Below are 21,352 nucleotides of genomic sequence, written 5' to 3' on the forward strand. Positions count from 1 at the left end.
CCCCGGATCCAAGCCTCCAGTTTTCAGGCAGGCCCCAAGGTGCTGGTGGTGTGCCTAGGCCGGAACTAATTTTTTGTCCTTTGCTTCTAACGCAGGGGAACTTCCTGTGGGAACCAGTACTTGAGCTGTGTGGTTGAGCTGAATTGCTACTTTGCTGCTGTTTCCCTAGGGAAGGCTTTTTGTGTAGCTCAGTGTTTAATGGTTGACCTTATAGGTACTTCCGGCTCTCCACAGACTCAGTGCACCTGGGTTGTATAGAAACTCTGATCTGGGCCTGACTTTTTTCATCAAACTGCACCCCATGCAATTCTGCATTCCGGACCAGTCTTCTCTGAGTGGTTCTGCACTGATTGGGGGGCAGATCAGCCATCCTTGCTGTGTCCCAGTGTTCTCCTGGTGGGCCTGTCTCCCCCACCACTTGTGCTCCAAACACTTCCCATGGGACAGGCCATGCACTGGTCCCTTGCAATGACTCATCAGCCTCTGAATGGCTCCCTTTTTTCAGTTGTTCTGGCTCCTTGCTCTTTCGTGGATCCATGGGGAACCTATTAGTGGTCTTGGTGTCCTGGGGGCCCCCAAGGCCCTCTTCTCTCCTGCTGACTCTAAGTAACTCCATCTGAAGGGCACAGCTGCGGCTTCTGCTGGCTCCTGCTCCATGTGCTCATCAGCTCAAGCCTTAAAGCAGCCACAGCCCAAAAAGCTCGAAGCAGTTTTTTCTTTCTCTCATTGTAGTTCCTCCCGCCTTCATGAACTCTGTAGGTCTCTCCTCCTCTTCCCCTGAGATCCAGCAGCCCCAGCTTGGCTGATGTTACATTTTTATAGTTGTAAATTTGGTTGATTTTTGGGAGAGAGCGATGCTGGGAACCGTCTATTTCACCATCTCGACCAGAACCCTTCCTAGACTTTAGCTACTTGAACATTTTTTCATATACCTGTTGGCCATCTATACGTCTTCTTTTGAGAAATGGCTGTTGAGGTCATTTGCCTATTTTTACATTGGATTATTTGCTTTTTATTTTTTTGCTGTTGAGTTGTGTAAGTTCCTTGTATATCCTGAATATTAATCCCTTGTTGTATAAATAGTTTGCAAATTTTTCTCTTGTTCTGTTGGTTGCCTCTTCACTCTGTTGTTTCTTTTGCTGCGCAGAAGCTTTTTAGTTTGATATAATCCCATTTGTCTATTTATGTTTTGTCTTTGCTTTAGAAGTCTTCTCTGTAGGGCCGAGCCCATGGCGCACTCAGGAGAGTGCGGCGCTGGGAGCGCAGCAGCGCTCCCGCTGCGGGTTCAGATCCTGTATAGGGATGACTGGTGCGCTCACAGCGCTCACTGGCTGAGCGCAGTGTGGCCGAACTCAAAAAGGACAAAAAAAAAAAAAGAAGTCTTCTCTGTAAAATTTTTACACAGACCAATGTCTTGGAGTGTTTCCCCTATGTTTTCTTCTAGTAGTTTTATAGCTTGGGGTCTTATATTTAAGTGTTTAATCCATTTTGAGTAGGTTTTGGTATGTGATGAGAGATAGGGGTCTATTTTCTTTCTCCTGGATACGGATATCCAGTTTTCCCAATACCATTTATTGAAGAAGCCATCTTTTCCCCAATGTATGTTCTTGGTGCCTTTGTCAAAGATCAGTTGGCTATATAGCTGTTATTGTGTAATTATAAAAATAATTAGATATCTTTCTAATCACAGGCCTTATCATATTATTGACTGGTTAAAATCCTGTGTTGGTTCCCCAGCTGAGGCAAACACTTTCTGTAAAGGGCCAGATAACAAATATTTTAAACTTATGCAGACTACAAGGTCTCTGTGGCAACAACCTAACTCTGCAGTTGTGACTTGAAAGCAGCTATTGACAATACATAAATGAATGGGAGTGGCTACCGTCTGTAATACTTTATTTTCCAAAAGGCAGCAGTGTGGGTTTGATCCTTAGACTTTAGTTTGCTTTCATCTTCCAAAGTCTTGTTCAAGTTCTCACCTCTTTCATGATAGTTTCTGATAAGTCCCATCCACAAGGATTTTTCTTTTATAAACTAATAGTACTTTTACTATACAATTGAAGTAGCTCTCAATCATATATTTCTTTAAAATATCTCACATATCATTTCTCTAAAATGTTATTTAACTTTTCCTGTGACTATATCTTCCTAGTTAGACTTTAGATTCTTTAAGGTAGGGATGGTACATAATGCATCTTTGAAGGTCTTGTGATACCTAGCATGGTGTTAAGTATCTAGGGAATATTCAATAAATGTTCACTGAGTGATGAAAATTCTAAGTCCTGCAGGGAAAAGCAACATATATTAAAAGTGAGAGAAAAATAGGAAAATGGTTATATGATACAGTAAAAAAGAGTTTTCAATCTTGTAGAAATGGACTGAAAATGATTGACAAACCAAAATATGAGACTAGAAATAAAGTTACTATAAAGGTCATTTAAGATCATATGTATGATAATTATAACAAAAATAGCTAACATTAAGTACTGAATACATGCCAAGCACAGGCATAAACATCATTTAATTCTGAAAATAAACCTTTGAGGTAGGTACTAACATTATCCCTTTTTTAGAGATGAGGAAACAAACACAGATGTTAAATAAGTGTCTACAAGTGAAGCAGGATTCAAACCAGGTCCAGAAATATTTAGAAAATATTCTAGACTGAATTTGAGCCATATTTTAAATAGCAAAGTTGGACTACAAATTTTTTAAAAATGTGTTACTACACTTAAATTTAGACAACAGTGTTTCAAGGATGATAAGAAGGTTCTTTGGAGAGTCACTTACCTTAATTTCTCCATATCGAAAGGGATTTTGTACATCTCTAGCTAAAACAGTGCTGTTACCCCTGACCTGACCTGCAGTCACCACTCCTTTGGTGGTTACCATGGCCACTGTTTCATTAGAAGAAGTCCAGGTGAAATTGCCACTACCACCCTCTACCTGTGAAAAAGCACAACCTTATATTTAATTACTATGGAAGGAAAAGTGGAATTTAAGTGAAAATGTAAAGCTTGACTGGGAAAATATAATTTAGGAAATTAGAAAACTATATAATAAATTATTTCGGGACACATTAAGAAACTGTGACAGTACAGTAAAGTAGCTGAATGAGCAAGAGAAATACTAAAGGGAGGTAAAGTAATAGTAGTGTTGCAAAATGTCATAAAAGGGCACATGGGGCTGGCAGTTAGGTCAGTTGGTTAGAGTGAAGTGTTATAACACCAAGAGCAAGGGTTCGAATCCCCATACCAGCCAGCTGCAAAAAAAAAAAAAAAAAAAGCATACAAGAATTTTACAAAAACTCATAAAATCTGCAAGAAAAGGATATATGGCAGAGAGACAGAAAGCATACCAAGTCTTGTTATAGATGACTATATTCAAGAATGTGAATACCATTAGGACTGGGGGAGAATAAAAATTGACATTAGCCAAATATCAATAAATTAAGCTATCTGAAAAACTAACATATCTCTTTGTGAATTTTTATATTATAGGACACCATACCTGTACTTTATAATGATATGACATTCCCATAGGATGATGAGGAAATGCCAGAAAGTTGGGTGTAAGCTTGATCGGAAAATAAATTTTCACTTCTTGCTGGTGTTTGATTAGAAATTTTACAGGCTGAATATTTTTATTCTATAAGAGCAGGAAAAAAAGGAGCAAAATAGAGTTTATAAAGACTGTTTTTATGATACACATTCATATTCTCAAAGCATCAGCAAAATGGTGTGCTAATGAATTACTCAACCAGTTTCTATCTATAAAAGAAATACTCCTATTCAGTAAAGAAGCATGGCTACTACAGTTCAATAATAATGGAAGGGATTTTGCTAGACCTAAACTAAGTATCATAATCAGGAAAAATACTTTAAAATTCCTAAAATAAAACATCTTTATCAACATAGGAAGGGAAATTACAGTTTCAGAAAGAAAGACCCTTGGACAAGCATCAGTTAAGTTCATAAACTGTAAAGGCAAAAGGATATTAAAACTACTCAGAAGAAGAAAAAGAGAACGTTCAAAGATCTTGGGGTAAGACAATTTCCACATACTTAAAAACAAGCATAGGGTTTGGGGGGAAATCTATACAGGTAAAATGGAGTCTTCACATGTTGACATTTTCTCTGAGAAGGCAAAAATCTATCTTATCTATCTATCTTTTTAAAAGCCCTGAAATATTTATCAACAGAGTCATATCTGCAGTGATGGCCCAGATTTTCTCCTCACTCTCTTAATATAGCTGAATCATAAGCAGAAAGTATGTCTTTCCATTTAACAGAATATTTTAGTCCATTGAGACTGATTCTGGACTTCTGACCTCCAGGTCTGTAAGATAATAAGTGTGTGTTGCCTTAAAGCCAAAAAAAGAGATCATCAATCTGGATGGTATTCAGGTGATCACTGAGGAAAACCAAGAAGAAGTGTATTGGGAGCAGGGATCATATGCTAAGTCTGCATAGAACTCTTATAATTCAAGAATAAGGTAACAGGGATTCCAGTCAAGATGGCAGAATAGACAGTCCCCAGCATCACCCTCTGCCACAAATCAACCAATTTACAACTACTACAAAGCAACAACTGCCAAGCTGGGACAGCTAGAGCTCAGGGGAAGAGGAGGAGAGACCTACAGAGCTCATGAAGGAAGGAGAAGCCATGATGAGAGAAGGAAAGGATCACTTCCACCATTTTGAATCCTGTCCACTTCAAGGCTGGAGGTGGTGAGCAAAAAGAGCAAGAGCTGTCAAAAGCTACCACTGTACCCTTCCTATGAAATAGTTTGGAGGAGGCAGAGGAGAAGAGGGCCTTGGTGGCCCCCAGGCCAGCAAGACCACTAACAGCGTTCCTGTAGACCCACATAAGAGCAAGGAACCACAACAACAGAAAAAAGGAGCCATTCAGAGTCTGGTGAGTCATCTCAAGGGACCAGTGCATGGCCCATCCCATGGGAAGTGTTTGGAGTATGTGGTGGGGGAGATGGGCCCACCAGAGGAACACTGGAGTACTGTATGGACAGCTGATCTGCCCTCCAATCAGCACAGGCCCACTCAGTGGAAACTGGTCAGGAATATAGAACTGCAGGGCGTTCAGTTTGTGAAAAGACTCAGGCCTAGATCAGAGTTTCTACACAACCCAGGTATAACAGATCTCATGAGACACGGAAGTATTTACAAAATCAACCATAAAACCTGAGCTGCACAAATAGCCTTCCCCGGGAAATCATAAGCAAAGCAGCAATTTAGCTCAACTACGGGTCTCAAGTGCTGGTCCCCACAGGAAGTTCCCCATTTTAGAAGTAAGCAAAGTACAAATTAGTTTCAGCGCAGAGTTTAAGTGATGGGAACAGTGAGTAATCCAACACAGAACTTAAAGAAAAAACAAAATACCCACAGACCACAGACAAAGTTTGATATTAACTAGTGAAGGTCTCACTTCACCAAAGAACACCTATAAAACCTAGAAGGACTCAAAGCCCCCTGGGCCCCAAGCCAGGGAATGGGGAGGGCCAGAGGCCTCAGCCATGCCCCCGACACCCACAACCAGCCCTGCAACAACCAATGAGCTGCTGCATGAAGTGCCCTGGGCTCCTGACCAGTGGCAGTGGGGAGCCAAGGGCCTCAACCACACCCAACACCCACAACTGGCCCAGTGACAACCACTGAGCCACCATAGGAAACACCCCAGGCTCCCAAGCCAGGGTAGGGGGGTGCTGAGGGCTTCAGTCACATCCCCCTGACAACTGCATTCAGCCCAACAATGACCAAGCCACCACTGGAAGGTCCCTCGTCTCCCCTTCAGGAATGAAGGTGGTGCCTTGGACCTCAACCATATCCCTCCTCCTTCCTCTTTGTCCCACCCTATTTCCTTCCCCCTTTCCCTCTCCCCCTCCCACCCAACTGCTCCACAACAACATCTTAGAACGTAAAACCAGATGGAGGTGGGGATTGACCCTTCCTCTGAATCCAGGCATGCCGTTGCTGCCATAGGGCAACCAGGGGTCTTGAGGCTGAGAGCTAGGGACTGACTCCTCCTCCCACAACTAGGCATGCTGCTGCAGCCACAGGGCCCACACGGGGTCCTGAGGTATGGAGTAGGGCACCAACCCCTCCTCCTGAAACCAGGCAAGGAGCACGCCCAAAACACCACTTCCATGTGGGTGGCTGACCACAGCCACCACAGTAGCCACACTGCCTCAAAAGAGGCTAGATGCCACACCACCGTGCAGATAACCTGCCAGCCACTCAGGTGCACTGACACAAGGAGAATCACCAGTGACCAAAGAGGAGGAGAGGATGTCTCTCTCCACAAAGCCCATTCCAGAGTGATAGAAGCATCTGCTCAACAATAATTGTGGGGGACCTGAACACACTTCTCTCAGCACTGGACAGATCATCTAGGTAACAAATCAAGAAAGTAACCATTACTCTTTCAGAAGGAGAGAAGAAATCTAGGGTTATCAGAGGTGGCAGGGGGAGGGAGAAGGGAATGGGGAGAGATTGGATAAAGGGCATAAAGAATAAGTACGATTTATAGTAATATATATGCTAATAATAATGATTTGATCATATATTGTCAACACTGAACCCCCAAAATATGTATAATCAATTAAGATTCAATTTTTTTAAAAAAGAATAAGGTAACAGTACAAAATGGGTTGGTCCTAGGAAGACATTTTGTACCATACAGGAAAAAAATGGAAGAACACAGTACCTAAAAGGCAGAGAATAGCATACTCTTGAAAATACTTACTGCAGGAAACAAGTATAAATTTTCAACAGTGTCTGATTGGGCAGACAAGAAAATGTAGACATTAAATAAGAGATAAAAGCAGAGCTAAGTCAACAAACTGAATAAAGAGGGATGTGACTAACTGCAGAATGAAATTTAAAGTGAGCTACAGGCTGGCGGGTTAGCTCTGTTGGTTAGAGAGAGGTGTTATAACACCAAGGTCAAGGGTTTGGATCCTTGCCCCAGCCAGCTGCCAAATAAATAAATAAATAAATAAACAAACAAAATAAAAAGATAAAGTGAGCTAGACAAAAAAAAAAGAGAAAAAATGTAATAAAATTTAAAATGCAATAAAACATTGATGAATAAATCAACCCTACAGAAAAATAAATGCTTAATATGGAAGACAACAAAACTCTCTCAGAATGTACAGAAGAGTATACAGGCTAAAACAGACAACAGAGAAACAGAGATACAAAATGTAGATAATTGGCTGTCATTGTTGTTGTTCTTCTTTTTGGTGGCTAGCCTGTACAGGAATCTGAACCTTTGACCTTGGTACTACCAACACATGTTCTAACCAACTGGGCTAACCCGCCAGTCCCTCGTTAATCGTTCTTTTTTTTTTGTCCTTTTTGAGACCGGCCGCACTGCGCTCAGCCAGTGAGCGCTGTGAGCGCACTGGTCATCCCTGTATAGGATCCGAACCCGCGGTGGGAGCACTGCTGCGCTCCCAGCGCCGCACTCTCCTGAGTGCGCCATGGGCTCAGCCCCCCTCGTTAATTGTTCTTAATAGATGTGTACCATTGATTTCTAAGTACCACTTTCCACAATTTTTTTTTTTTCTTTTTGTGGTAAGGGGATCGCAACCCTTGGCTTGGTGTCCTCTGGACCGCGCTCAGCCAGTGAGCGCACCGGCCATCTCTATATAGGATCCGAACCCATGGCGGGAGCGCCACTGCCCAGCGCCGCACTCTCCCAAGTGCGCCACAGGGTCAGCCCATCCACAAATTTTGATATGTGGTATTTTCAATGGCATTTCATTATGATTTTCTCTTTAATGTACGAGTTATTTAGAAATGCATTGTTAAAGTTTCTAAATATGTAGTTTAAAGAATAACTTTCGTTGTTTATTTTAATTACATTATGATTGCAGAACAAGGTAATAGTGAAGGGCTTCTTCTAGGATAGTCGTAGAAACTCTTACGGATCTTGAGCTGAGAACTTAAAGCACAGATCTAATTATTTTCTTTCCCTACACTACCCAGCTCACTTAGAAACAACAATCAACCCTATTATATCCCTTATATTCACTAAAATGTTTTATGGAAGTAACCATTCGGTTACATAAAGCTTTGTCTTCTATATGCACTTGGCTACAGTGTGTACAGGTAATAACTTAAACAGCTGTTTTGCTATTGCATAGCAAGGAATACCAGTGCTCACTTTATCACTGGAAACAGGATCATTAACACACTTAATTCTAATGATGTCAGAGACCCAAGAACCAATTTAGAGCTTCTGTTTATGGTAACTAACCTACAAGATGGCCTCCAATGATCTCTGACTCTTGGTATTCACATCCTTGTGTAGTCCTCTCTACATTGTAACAGGATTGGTCTAAAGACCAATATAGAATTGGTCTGCTATAGAATATAGCAGAAGTGCTTATATTAGAAGAGAAGATATAAAACCAATGATCCACCATAAAAATTTTCCACAATAAGAAACTTAAAAAAGAAAAGCAAATTAAATCCAAAGTAAGCAGAAGAAAAGGCATAATAAATAGAAAAGCATAAACCAGTGAAATATAAAATAGATAAAGAATAGAGAAAAATGAATGAAACCAAAACCTTTTTCTTTGAAAAAAGCAATAAAATTGATTAACTCCTAGCTAGACTCATAAAGAAAACAAGAAAAACACAAATGACCAATATCAGGAATAAATGTGAAGAAATCACTAAAGATTCTACAGACATCAAAAGAATAATAAGTCAATATTTTAAACAACCTTATGTGATAAATTCAACAATTTAGATAAAATGGACAAATTCCTTCAAAGACACAACTATAAAGAAGTAAATAGCGGGCCGGCCCGGTGGCGCACTGCTATAGTGCGCCGCTTGGGAAGCGCAGCGGCGCTCCCGCCGAGGGTTCGGATCCCACATGCAGACCGGTTCCCGCTCACTGGCTGAGTGAGGCGCGGGAGCAACACCGAGGGCTGCGATCCCGTTGCCAGTCCCGGTCCGGTACGGGGGCGACACTGAGGGTTGCAATCCATTGCTGGACACGGAAAAAAAGACAAAAAAAAAAAAAAAGAAGTAAATAGCATGAATACCTGTATATATATTAAATAAATTGAATTCATAGTTTAAAAACTTCCTATACACTAACCATTGGGGAAATACAAATCAAAACCACAATGAGATACTACTTCACACCCATTAGTATGGCTATTATTAAAAACAAAACAAAACAGAAAATAACAAGTGTTGGCAAATATGTGGAGAAACAGGAACCCTTCCTTGTACATTGCTGGTGGAATGTAAAATAGTGCAGACACTGTTCCTTGAAAAGTTAAGAACAGAATTACCACATGATCTAGCAATTCTACTTCTCAGTATGTACACAAATTTATAAAAAAGAAAAAAAGGAAAAAAAAGCATACACTCAAAAGAATTAAAAGGATATATATTAAAACATATATTTGTATACCTGTGTTCACAGCAACATTATTCACAATAGCCAAAATGTGGAATCAACCCAAATGCCCATCAATAGATAAATGAATAAACAAAATGTGGTATATACATAGAATGGAATATTACTCACATTAAAAAGGAAGTAAAGGGCTGGCCCATGGCTCACTTGGGAGAGTGTGGTACTGATAACACCAAGGCCACAGGTTCAGATCCCTATACAGGGATGGCCGGTTTGCTCACTTGGGAGAGCACGGTGCTGACAACACCAAGTCAAGGGTTAAGATCCCATTACCAGTCATCTTTATAAAAAATTTGAAAAAAAAAAAAAAAAAAAAGGAAGTAAACTCTGATACATACTACAGCATGGATAAACCCTAAAGACATTGTGCTAAGAGAAATGAGCCAGACACAAAAGCACGAATATTGTATGATTCCACTTAAATGAAGTACCTAAAATAGACAAATTTATGGAGACAGAAAATAGAATGTGGTTGCCAGGAAATGAGGTGAGGGGTGAGTGGGGTTTGGATGGGTACAGTTTTTCAGTATGAGAAGATGGAAAAGTTCTGGATTGTGATGGTTGCACAGTGTAAAACTACTAAGCTGTACACCTAAAGATGGCTAAAATTGTAAATTTTATGTTATGTGTATTTTATCAGGATAAAAAAAACTTCCTATAAAGAAAATTCCAAGCTCAAATGGTTTCATTAGTGAATTCTACCAAGTATTTAAGAAACAATACTAATTCTATACAGTCTCTTCCAGAAAGTAGAAAAGGAAAAAATACTTCTTAATTCATCTTATGAAGCCAGTATTATTCTAATACCAAATACCTGATGAAGACCTTATAAGAAAAATCAGAAGAAAAAAAGCTATAGGTCCTCATAAATATAGATTCTAAAATCATTAACAAAATTTTAGCAAATTAGATCCAACAGGGGGATAAATTAAGATCAAGTGAAGTTTATCCCAAGAAGACAAGGTTGGTTTAATATTAGAAAATCAATCAATATAATTCACTATATTTACAGACCAAAAAACCAACCAAACAAACAAAACAAAACAAAACAAAAAAAACCCCATATTGGTCATCTTAGTAGGGGTAGACATAGCATTAACAAAATTCAACATCAATTCATGATAAAAATTCTTTTTTTTTTTTTTGTCTTTTTCATGACTGGTAAGGGGATTGCAACCCTTGGCTTGGTGTCCCCCGCACTGCGCTCAGCCAGTGAGCGCACCGGCCAGTCCTATATAGGATCCGAACCCGCGGCGGGAGCGTCGCTGTGCTCCCAGCGCCGCACTCTCCCGAGTGTGCCACGGGGCCGGCCCCATGATAAAAATTCTTAATGAACTAGGAATAGAAAAATTTCTTCAACTGAGGAGGAGCGTCTACACAAAATCTACAACTAACATCAAACTTAAAATTAATGGTGAAAGGTTGAATGCTTTTCTCTTAAGATCAGGAAAAGGCAAACGTGTCCACTCTTACCATTTCTATTCAACACTGTAGTAGACATCCTAGCCAGTGGAATGAGGTAAGAAAAAGAACTAAAAGGCATATTGACTAGAATAAAAGAAGTAAACTGTCATTCTAAGATGGCGTCGGGTCTGAGCGGCCGCGCCAGGAGACAGCGCGATCCTGTGAGCCGTGCGCTGTGATACCAGAGTATTGATTGCGTCTCCAAGAGCAGCAAAAGGCAAATAAATCTTTCAACAACGATCCTACATCGACAAACAAGCGACAGCAGGTTCGAGGTTTTGGGGCCGACACAGAAGAGGTCTCCTGAGAGCGCCCAAGCCCGGCCGCGGGAACGAACGAGCGATCAGCCCAGTCATCAAAGGCAAGGAAAGCCAGCAAAGGATCCCACAAAGGCAGAGTGAAGCGCAGAGTGGAGCGCGTCAGACTGCCACAGACTACCCCCAGTCCAGCCTCACTTGCGGGGCGAAGCCCGACTGCTCCCCGCCCGCCTGGCCCCCCCCAGATCGTCTCTCCGCCACACCCTGGGCGTCGGCCACAGATAAACTCCCTCTTCCCGAGAGGCAGATTCCATCTCTGGGGACCTCAGTTTGGAAGAGCCCCTAACTGACTTCTGGTGGGGAAAGGGGTACCCGGAGTCTCCCCGAACTACATTGAAGTTTGCTAGTCAGTCCTCCGAAAGGGCTGACCCGTGCCGTGGAAAATCAAAGAGGAATTGTATGGTGAGGGACCCTCCCCCGAATAGTTCACTCCAAGCCGGAGAGACAGGACACCTGCTGGGCAGGGCGGGTCAGGGCACAACTTTGATGACTCAATTGAAAGTCAAGGTTTGTAGAAGACACGCCCCAGCCCTGTCCTGAGCACACAGAGCGGGGAGGGGCCCGGCTAAAAGAGGCGGAATCTTAGAAATAAAGAAAGAAAGAAAGATCAGGCACACAGGACCGGGACCGGCAACGGGATCGCAACCCTCGGTGTTGCTCCCGCACCTCGCTCAGCCAGTGAGCGGCCGGTCTGTATGTGGGATCTGAACCCTCGGCGGGAGCGCCCCCGCACTCCCAAGCGGCGCACCGTAGCAGTGCGCCACCAGGCCGGCCCGTCAATAATCATTTTAAATCTAAATGGATTAACCTCTGCAATTAAAAGGCAGAGATTGACAGAAGGGATAAAGAAAAGCATGATCCAAGTATATGCGGTCTACAAGACACTCACCTTAGGTCCAAAGACACAAATGGGTTGATAATGAAAGGATAGTTCATGCAAATAGTAACCAAATGAGAGTTGGGGGAAGGAGATGCTATACAATTATTAACAAAAAACACTCAAAAATTATTACAAGAGGGCTGGCTGGTTAGCTCAGTTGGTTAGGTAGAGCATGGTCCAGGGTTTGATCCCTATACTGGCCAGCTGCCAAAAAAAAAAAAAAAAAAAATTGTTACAAGAGACAAAGAAGAACATCATATATTGATAAAGGGTCAATTCAAAAAGAAGATGTAACAATTATAAACATACGTACCTAGCAACAGGGTCCCAAAATATCTGAAGAAAAAATAAACAAAATTGAAGGGAGAAATAGATAATTTCACAATAATAGTTGGATATTTCAACACTTCAGTTTCAATAATGGATAGAACCACCAAACAGAAGATCAATAAGGAAACAGAGAACTTGAACAATTTCATAAACCAACTAGACCTAACAGACATACAGAAAACACTCCACCCCAAAACAGCAGAATACACATTCTTCTCAAGTGTGCATAAAACATTCTCTAAGACAGACCATGTGTTAGGCCACAAAACAAGTCTCAATTTAAAAAGACTGATGGGCCGGCCCGTGGTTCACTCGGTAGAGTGCGGTGCTGATAACACCAAGGCCCCGGGTTCGGATCCCATACAGGGATGGCCAGTTGTCTCACTGGGTGAGCGTGGTGCTGACAATACCAAGTCAAGGGTTAGGATCCCCTTACCGGTCATCTTTTAAAAAATAAATAAATAAATAAATAAATAAAAAGACTGAAATCATACAAAGTATCTTCTCCAACCATATTGGAATAAAACTACAACTTACACAAGAAAAATGGGACAATTCATAAATATGTGAAAGTTAAACAACACACTCTAAACAACCAATGGGTCAAAGAAGAAATCACAAAAAATAGTAGAAAATACTTTCAGTGCTTGCTTCAGCAGCTCATATACCAAAACTGGTATACCAATACAGAGAAGATTCGCATGGTGCCTGTACAACAATGACAGACATGCAAATTTGTGAAGTGTTCCATATTTTTGGAAAAAAATTACGTTAAGTGAAATAAGCTAGGCACAGAAAGAGAAATACAGCATGTTCTCACTCATATGTGGAAGCTAAAAAGTTGATCTCATAGTAGTAGAGAGCAGGATAGTAGTTATCAGAGACTAGTAATTGAAGGGGGGCTAGGGAGAGGGTGACTAATGGACACAAAATGGTAGTGAGATAGGAAGAATAAGATCTAGTTTTCTATAGCAATATAGGGAGACTACAGTCAACAACAAATTACTGCATAACTTCAAGTAGCCAGTTGAGAGGATATTAAATGTTTCCATCACAAAGAGGCAACAAATGTTTGAGGTGATGGATATGCTAAATACCCTGATATGATCATTGCATACCATATAAATGTATGCAAATATCACATTGTACTCCATAAATGTATACAATTATCATGGGTCCATTAAGAAAAAATAGATTAAAAGGAAAAATAATTTCAGAGTCAGAAGTAGATTAGAGGTTACCATAAACTGGGGAAAGAAAAATGAAAAGTTATTGTTTAATGGATACAGAGTTTATGTTTAGGATGACAAAAGTTTTGGAAACAGATGGAGATAGTAGTTACACAGCATTGTGAATATAATTAATTCCATACAATTGTATGTTTAGAAATGGTTAAAATGGCAATCCTTATATATATTTTACCACAATAAAAAAAAAAGAAAATACTTTGAGATGAATGAAAACAAAAACAACATGCCAAAATTTATAGGATACAGTAACAGCAATGTTCAGAGGAAAGTAATATTTGTAAATATCTATATTTAAAAAGAGGAAAAATCTCAAATCAATATCCTGACTGTGCATTTTAAGAAACTAGAAAAGAACAAACTAAACCCAAAACTTGCAGAAGGAAGAAAATAATAAAGATTAGAACAGAGATAAAAGAAACAGAGAACAGAATATCAATAGAGAAAATCAACTAAGCTGAAAATCAACAAAATTGACAAATATTTAGCTAGAATGACTAAGAAAAAAAAGAGAACACTCAAATTGCTAAAATCAGAAATAAAAGTGAGGACATTATTACCAACCCTACAGAAATAAAAAGGATTGTAAGAGAATGCTATGAACTTATTGTCCACCAACAAATTAGATAACCAAGATAAAATGCACAAGTTCCTAGAAGCACACCAATTATTAAAAGTGAGTCAGTGGTGGGCCGGCCCGGTGGCGCACTCGGTAGTGCGGCGCTTGGGAGCGCGGCGGTGCTCCCGCCGAGGGTTTGGATCCCATGTAGAGACCAGTCCGCTCACTGGTTGAGCACGGTGCGGGCACGACACCGAGGGTTGCGATCCCGTTGCTGGTCGCGGTACGGACACGACACTGAGGGTTGCGATCCCGTTACCGGTCACGAAAAAAGACAAAAAGGAAAAAAAAAAAGTGAGTCAGTGGAAAATCTGGATATATCTATAACAAATAAAGAGATTGAATCAGTAATTAAAAATTTTCTCCACAAAAAAAGCCAAACCGTGATGGTCTGACTGATAAATTCTGCCAAATATTTAAAGAGGAATTAACACCAATGCTTATCAAACTCTTTAAAAAAAAAAAAAAGAAGAGGAGGGAACCCTTCTTAACTCATTCAATGAGATCAGCACTACCCCGATACCAAAGTCAGATAAAGGCATCACAAAAAAAGAAAGCCACGCACCAATATCCCACATGAATACGTATACAAATATACTCAACGGGGGACTGACCGGTTAGCTCAATTGATTACAGTATAGTGATATAACACCAAGGTCAAGGAGTCAGATCCCCGCACTGGACAGCCACCAAAAAAAAAAAATAATAATCCTCAACAAAATGCTAGCAAACCAATCCAGCAATGTATTAAAAGGATTATAATCCATGACAAAGTGGGATTTATCCCAGGAATGAAAAGGTAGTAGAACATATGAAAATCAGCAGTGTAGGCAGGCCAGATAGGTCAGTTGGTTAGAGTGCTGGTGTTATACTACCAAAGTCAAGGGTTTGGATTCCCATTAATAGAATGAAGGAAAAAACATGATGCAGGAAAAGCATTTGAAAAAATCCAACACTCTTTCATAATAAAAACACTCAACAAACTAGGAATAGAATGAAACTTCCTCAACATTACAAATGTCATGCACTAAAACCCCATAGCTAACATCATACACAATGGTGAAAGAATGAATGCTTTAGTCCTAAGATCACAAACAAAATAAGGATGTCCACTTTTGCCACTACTATTCAACACTGTACTACAAGTTCTAGCAAGAGCCATCATACAAGAAATAAAAGTTATCCAAATAGGAAAAGAATGATTAATATTATCACTATTAGCAGGTGATGTGAAATTATGTATAAAAAAATCATAAAGAATCCACAAACACTACTAGAGCTAATAAACTAGCAAAGTTGCCATATACAACATCAACACACCAATATTGGTTGTATTTCTATACACTACCAATGAACAACTTGAAAAGGAATTAAGAAAACAATTCCATTTACAATAGCATCAAAAAGAATACCTACTTAGGAATAAATTCAACCAAGGTTGTGAAAGACTTGTACAATGAAAATTACAAACATTAATTAAATAAGTTAAAGAAGACCTGTATAAAGAGAAAGACATCCCATGTTCATGTATTGGAATACTTAATACAGACAGTCCCTGACTTACCATGGTTTGACTTATGATTTTTCAACTTTACAATGGGTTTCTTGGGGTGTTAAATGCATTTTGACTTATGCCACTTTTGACTTAGGATGGGTTATCAGGACTAAATATCATCGTTGAGTCAAGAAGCATCTGTATTTTTAAGATAACAATACTCCCCCAAATGATCTATAGATTCAGTGCAATCAGTATCAAAATCCCAATGGCCTTTTTTGTTTTTTTTTTTTTTTCAAAAATGGAAAAGCCAACCCTAAAATGCATATGGAATTCAAAGGGACCTCCGAGTAGCCAAAACAATCTTGAAAAACAAATTTCAATCTTTGAAGAACAAAGTTAGAGAATTTACCTTTCCTGATTTAAAAGCATAATACAAAGCTGTAATCAAAAACAATGTGGTACTAGCATTAGAATAGACTTATAAACAATGGAATAGAATTGAGAGTCCAAAAATAAAACATACATCTATGGTCAATTGATTTTGACATGGGTGCCAAGACCATTCAGTGAGGTAAAAAATAGCCTTTTCAACAAATGGTGCTGAGAAAACTGGATATCCATATGCAAAGAATGAAGTTAGACCTTTACTTCAAATCACATACAAAAACTAACTAAAATTGGATCAAAGACCTAATTATAAGGGCTAAAACTATAAAACTCTTAGGAAAAAAACATATGGATAAAACTTCATGACCTTGGGTTTGGGAGTGAATTCTTAGATATGATACCAAAAGAAAAATCAAAACAATAAGAACAAAAAGTAGATAAATTGGATCTCATCAAAATTAAAAACTTTTGTCCATCAAAGGAATATATCAAGAAAATGAAGAGACCTACAGAATGCATGAAAATATTTGCTAATCATATACTTGAGAAGGGTCCAATATCCAGAAAATATAAATAACTCTTACAATTAAACAAAAGATAATCAATCCAATTAAAAAGTGGGCAAAAAATTGAATAGACATTTCTTCAAAGAAGATATACAAGTGGCCAACAAGCACATAAAAAGATGGTCAATATCATTAGGCATTAGAGAGAAGGAAATCAAAATCCCAGTGAGATACCACTCTCCACCCACTAGCATGGCTATAATAAAATTTTAAAAAGAAGAGCAAGTATTGGCAAGAATGTGGAGAAACTGAACATTGTTGGTGGAAATAAAAAAGAATTCAGCTGCTGTGGAAAGTTTGGTGGGTCCTTAAAAAGTCAAACATAATTATCACATAACTCAGCAATTCCACTCCTACGTATACATTCAAGAGAACTAAAAATAGATGTTCACACAAAAACCTGTACATGAATGTTTATAGCAGCACTATTCACAATAGTTAAAAGGTGGAAAAAAACCAAACGTCCACCAGTGGATAAATGGACAAATAAAATGTGGTATATAAATACAATAGATTATTTAGCCATAACAAAGGAATGACATATTGATAGATGCTACAACATGGATGAACCTTGAAACATTAAGCTCAGTGAAAGAAGCCAGACACAGAAGGCCACATATTGTATTATTCTATCTTTTTTTTTCCCCCGGTAAGGGGATCACAACCCTCGACTCGGTGTCGTATGCACCATGCTCAGCCAGTGAGCGCACCTGCCATCCCTATATAGGATCCGCTCTCCCGAGTGAGCCACAGGGCCGGCCCTATTCTATTTTATAAAGTATCCAGAACGGGTAAATCCACAGAGACAGAAAGTAGATTAGTGGTTACTTGGCAGAGGGGAGAATGAAGAATGACTGCTTAATGAGTATTAGGTATACACTGGGGTTCATGAAAATGCTTTAAAACTAGATAGAGGTGATGGTTGTACAGTACTGTGAACGTACTAAATGCCACTGAATTGTACACTTTAAAGTGGTTAATTTTATGTTATATGAATTTCATCTCAAAACAAAATCCTGGTAGGCTTTTTGGGATTTTTTTTGGTGGCTGACCTGTATATAGTCATAGGTTTATTGTAGAAACTGACAAATCGTTTCTAAAATTTATACGGAATTTCAAATAACTACAATAGCCAATTTATGAAAAAGAACAAAGACTTACAAAACCTGATTACAAGCCTTTCTATAAAGCGATGGCAATGGCACAAAGATGACATTTAGGTAAAAGAATAGAGTCCCCAAATAGACCCTCGCATATGTGGTCAACCATTTTTTTGGTTTTGTTTTTGTTTTTTTTTTAAAAGATGACCAGTAAGGGGATCTTAACCCTTGGCTTGGTGTTGTCAGCACCATGCTCAGCCAGTGAGCAAACAGGCCATCCCTATATAGGATCCAAACCCATGGCCTTGGTGTTACCAGCACCACACTCTCCCAAGTGAGCCAGGGGCTGGCCCGGTCAACTGGTTTTTGACAAAGGTTCCAAGGTAATTCAATGGGGAAAGGATAATCTTTTCAAAAATGGTGCTGGAGAAATTTGATATTCATATGGGAAAAAATAAACCTCAACCCTTACCTCACACCATATATAAAAATTAACTTGAAATGTATCATATTCAGATCCCTGTACTGGCCAGCAACCAAAAACAAACAAACAAACAAACAAACAAAGAATGTATCACGGATCCACACATAAAAGTTAAAACTATAAAAAATATAGAAGACTGTAGACTTGGTTTAGGCAAAAATTTCTGGGGGAGGGCCGGCCCGGTGGCGCACTGCTACAGTGCACCGCTTGGGAGCGTGGCGGCGCTCCCGCCGAGGGTTCGGATCCCACATACAGACCGGTTCCCGCTCATTGGCTGAGCGAGGTGCGGGGGCAACACCGAGGGTTGCGATCCCGTTGCCGGTCCGGTCCGGTGCGGGCGCGACACTGAGGGTTGTGATCCGTTGTCGGACATGAAAAAAGACAAAAAAAAAAAAAAAATTTCTGGGGGAGTAAACAAAAACATGACTCACGAAAGGAAAAATTGATAAACTGTATTTCATCAAAATTCAAATATTTTGATTTTTGAAAGATACTGTAAAGAAAATAAAAAGGTCAGTCACAGACTGGGGAAAAAATATTTGCAAAACATGTATCTAATAAAGGACTCATACCTAGAATACATAAGGAAATCCCACCAATCAATAGCAAAAAGACAAACAACTTCAAAAAATTTTTTAAATGGGCAAAAGATTTGAACAGCTGCTTCACCAAAAATGATATATGAATTTAAAGTAATCACATTAAAAGATGTTCAACATCATTAATCATTATGGAATGCAGAAAATCCTGAGCAAAATATTAGCAAACAGAATTGAGCAACATATTCAGAAGTAATATGTAAATATTAAATTGGATTTAAACTAGTAAAGTAATATCAGTTTAACATTCAAAAACCAGTCACTGTAATTCACCATAATAGAAAAAGTAGGGGAAAAAAATCACATAATCATCTTAATAGACGCAGAAAAAAATATATAATAAAACACAACATCTATTCATATAGATACAGGAATCTAGGAATAAAAGAAAATTTAAATAACTTGATACAGCATATCTTTTTTTTAAAAAAACCTAACCAGAGTTCCAGTCAAGATGGTGGAATAGATGGTCCCCAGCGACACTCTCTCCCACAAATCAACCAATTTACAACTATAAAAATATAATATCAGCCAAGCTGGGGCTGCTGGAGCTCAGGGGAAGAGGAGGAGAGATCTATAGAGTTCATGAAGGTGGGAGAAAAAACTGCTCTGAGTGTTTAGGGCCATGGCCACTTTAATGCTGGAGCTGCTGAGCGCATGGAGCAGAGGTCAGCAGAAGCCACAGCTGTGCCCTTCAGATACAGTTACGTGGAGGCAGCAGGGGAGAAGAGGATCTTGGTGGCCCCCAGGACAACAAGACCACTTATAGGGTTCCCATGGATCCACGCAGGAGCAAGGAGCCAGAACAGCTAAAAAGGGAAGCCATTCAGAGGCTGATGAGTCATTGCAAGGGACCAGCACAAGGCCTGTCCCATGGGAAGTGTTTGGAGCACAAGTGGTAGGGGAGACAGGCCCACCAGGAGAACACTGGGACACAGCAAGGACGGCTGATCTGCCCCCCAATCAGTGCAGAACCACTCAGAGAAGACTGGTCTGGAATGCAGAATTGCATGGGGTGCAGTTTGATGAAAAAAGTCAGGCCCAGATCAGAGTTTCTATACAACCCAGGTGCACTGAGTCTGTGGAGAGCCGGAAGTACCTATAAGGTCAACCATTAAACCCTGAGCTACACAAAAAGCCTTCTCTAGGGAAACAGCAGCAAAGCAGCAATTTAGCTCAACAACACAGCTCAAGTACGGGTTTCCACAGGAAGTTCCACTGTGTTAGAAGTAAGCAAAGGACAAAAAATTAGTTCTGGCCCAGGCATACCACCAGTGCCTTGGGGCCTACCAAGGGACATGAGGCATGGAGCCAGGGACAGGATCCCCGTCCACAACCACTCACACCGCCAGTGCCTCAGGGCCCACCTGGGCACCTGAAGCAGGGAGCTGAGGACCGGACACCCCTCCCACAACCAGGCACACAACACCAGCACCGTGGGGCCTGCCCAGGGGCCCAAGGCATGGATCTGGGGACCAGACACCCCTCCCACAACCAGGCACACCATGACAGCATTTCGAGGCCTGCCTGGGGACCCGAGTCATGGAGAATGGGACCGGACTCCCCTCCCACAACCAGGCACACCACTAGTGCCTTGGGGCCCCACCTGGGGGCCTGGTACATGGAGTGGGGACCCAACCCCCCCTGCTCACAACCAGACACACTACCAGCACCTCGGGGCCCCACCTAGGGGCTCAGGGCATGGAGCCAATGACCGGGCCCCCCTCCCACAACCAGCACCAAGAAGCATGCCAAAAACATCATCTCCATGTGGGTGGCCCACCACAGCCACAATAACCATGGTTGCTGTGAAAGCAGCTAGATGCCACAACCACCACGCAGATGGCCCACCAACCACTGGAGTGCATTGACACAAGGAGAGTCACCAGCAGAGATAAAGAAAAGAAGAGGATGTCTCTCTCCACAAAACCCATTTCAGAGTGACAGAAGAAGCATCTGCTCTATGATAATACTGGGGGACCTGATCACACCTCTCAGCATTGGACAGATCATCTAGGCAACGAATCAACAGAGTAACCAATATTCTTTTAGGAGAGAAGAAATCTAGGGTAATTAGAGGGCGGACAGGGGAGTGAAAGGGGGATGGGAAGAGATTGGACAAGGGGCATAAAGAATAATTAGGATTTGTAATAATATATATGCTAGTAATATTGATTTGATCAACATCTCAACGTTGAACCCCAAAAATATGTATAATCAATTTTGATTCAATACAAATAAAAATTAAATTAAATTAAAAAACCTAACCAAGGACCGGCCCGGTGGCGCACTGCTACAGTGCGCCACTTGGGAAGTGCGGCGGCGCTCCCGCCGAGGGTTCGGATCCCACATACAGACCGGCCGCTCACTGGCCGAGCGAGGAGCAGGGGCCGCGCCGCGGG

General features: G+C 40.6%; 1 protein-coding gene across 1 annotated transcript in view; it reads right to left on the minus strand.

Annotated features, from left to right (window-relative positions):
* Positions 1-21,352, minus strand: part of NUP210L (nucleoporin 210kDa-like) — a gene marked incomplete at its 3' end in the record, with an annotated part of 101,378 nt that overhangs the window by 50,238 nt on the left and 29,788 nt on the right. The window contains exons 11-12 of the mRNA XM_008592832.1: positions 3,511-3,648; positions 2,791-2,946 (exon numbers count right to left, since the gene is read on the minus strand). Of these exons, the coding sequence (XP_008591054.1) occupies positions 2,791-2,946; positions 3,511-3,648 (294 nt within the window). The remainder of the gene's footprint in view (positions 1-2,790; positions 2,947-3,510; positions 3,649-21,352) is intronic.

The sequence above is a fragment of the Galeopterus variegatus genome, unplaced genomic scaffold, assembly GCF_000696425.1.
Source record: "Galeopterus variegatus unplaced genomic scaffold, G_variegatus-3.0.2 Scaffold154, whole genome shotgun sequence".
NCBI classification, from domain to species: domain Eukaryota; kingdom Metazoa; phylum Chordata; class Mammalia; order Dermoptera; family Cynocephalidae; genus Galeopterus; species Galeopterus variegatus.